Source organism: Vombatus ursinus, unplaced genomic scaffold (assembly GCF_900497805.2).
Source record: "Vombatus ursinus unplaced genomic scaffold, bare-nosed wombat genome assembly UNPS02014817.1, whole genome shotgun sequence".
NCBI classification, from domain to species: Eukaryota; Metazoa; Chordata; class Mammalia; order Diprotodontia; family Vombatidae; genus Vombatus; species Vombatus ursinus.
In genome coordinates this window covers 10,340,867-10,341,932 of record NW_020954595.1, presented here as the reverse complement: position 1 = coordinate 10,341,932, position 1,066 = coordinate 10,340,867, and the positions used below count along the sequence as shown (strand labels likewise).

Genomic DNA, 1,066 nt, shown 5'->3' with positions numbered 1-1,066 from the left:
ACGGACGAGGAAACTGACATCCCCGATATTGACATGACACGTGCCTTTGGCCGCTCCGAGGGCGGGGCAGGCCGGAGGAGCTTTGGTCAGCTCGAGGAGACAGCCCGCACCCATGCACGGGATGGAAAGGGGCGCGGGGGCGTGCCCGCACCGGCCAGACCCCGGCGGCTCTGGGTCCTGGCGTCCCGAATGCAGGTGCACGTGCTGGCAGGACTTCACGCCAAGGCCCGGGTGGGAGATGCACGCTCAGCAGTCCTGCTTGGCCGTGGGGGAGAACGGATGGAGGGCAGTAGTGGAGGACGGCCAAGGAGCATTCAGGAAAACGCTTGGGCGTCTGATGCTGGGCAAGGCCATCTCTGGGGTGGGGTGAACATTTCTGGCAGTGGAGAACCATTTGGAGAAGGAAGGAGGAAGCTCCGATTGAAGCAGAGGAGCCCTGCCCCTGGCAACCGGATAGGTGTGATGGGTATTCTTGTCCAGGTGTACAATGAACTCTGACATCACAGGACAGGGTGAGCCGGCAGGGAGTCCCCGGACAGGGCGCTGGGGCCTTGAGGCATGGATGGGCCTTCTGGTGCAGGAGGGATGGAGAACAGGGCTTGGGGGGCAAGTCCTGATCGGGTCAGGCTAATGATGATTCCCGTGGCCAAACTGCAGCCATGCAGGCGGACCCCCTGCCATATTGGAGTGAGGAAGGTGGGTGCTTAGTACTTAGGTAACTCACCTCCCTGCCTCCCAGGATGATCTGGGCAACGTTTGTCTTCTAGACAAGGTTCAGAGGGGCTGGCGAGATGCCCTGTGCCCTAAGAGCCCTAGGAGAGACTGTCAGCGCCCCAGATGAGGCTTCTGACAAGGCTAGGGGATCCAGGAGGCTGGGCCTGGAACTCCCGGGAGACAAGCCTATGGAGACTTGGGCTGCCAGAGATTTTTGAAGGAAGTTTGGGCCTGCTTGTCAACCGGCAGTTCCCACCCCTTTGCAGAAGAAGCATTTAAGGGACCATGGAAAGAAATATTGGAGTGACTGCATATTGGGTCAGGACTTGGGAGCCATTCTCTTGAGAGAAAC

General features: G+C 59.8%; 1 protein-coding gene across 1 annotated transcript in view; it reads right to left on the bottom strand.

Annotated features, from left to right (window-relative positions):
- Window positions 1-114, bottom strand: part of STK17A (serine/threonine kinase 17a) — an 18,478-nt gene extending 18,364 nt beyond the window's left edge. Inside the window, exon 1 of the mRNA XM_027835811.1 lies at window positions 3-114. Coding sequence (XP_027691612.1) covers window positions 3-114 — 112 coding nt within the window. The remainder of the gene's footprint in view (window positions 1-2) is intronic.
- Between the last annotated feature and the right edge of the window lie 952 nt (window positions 115-1,066).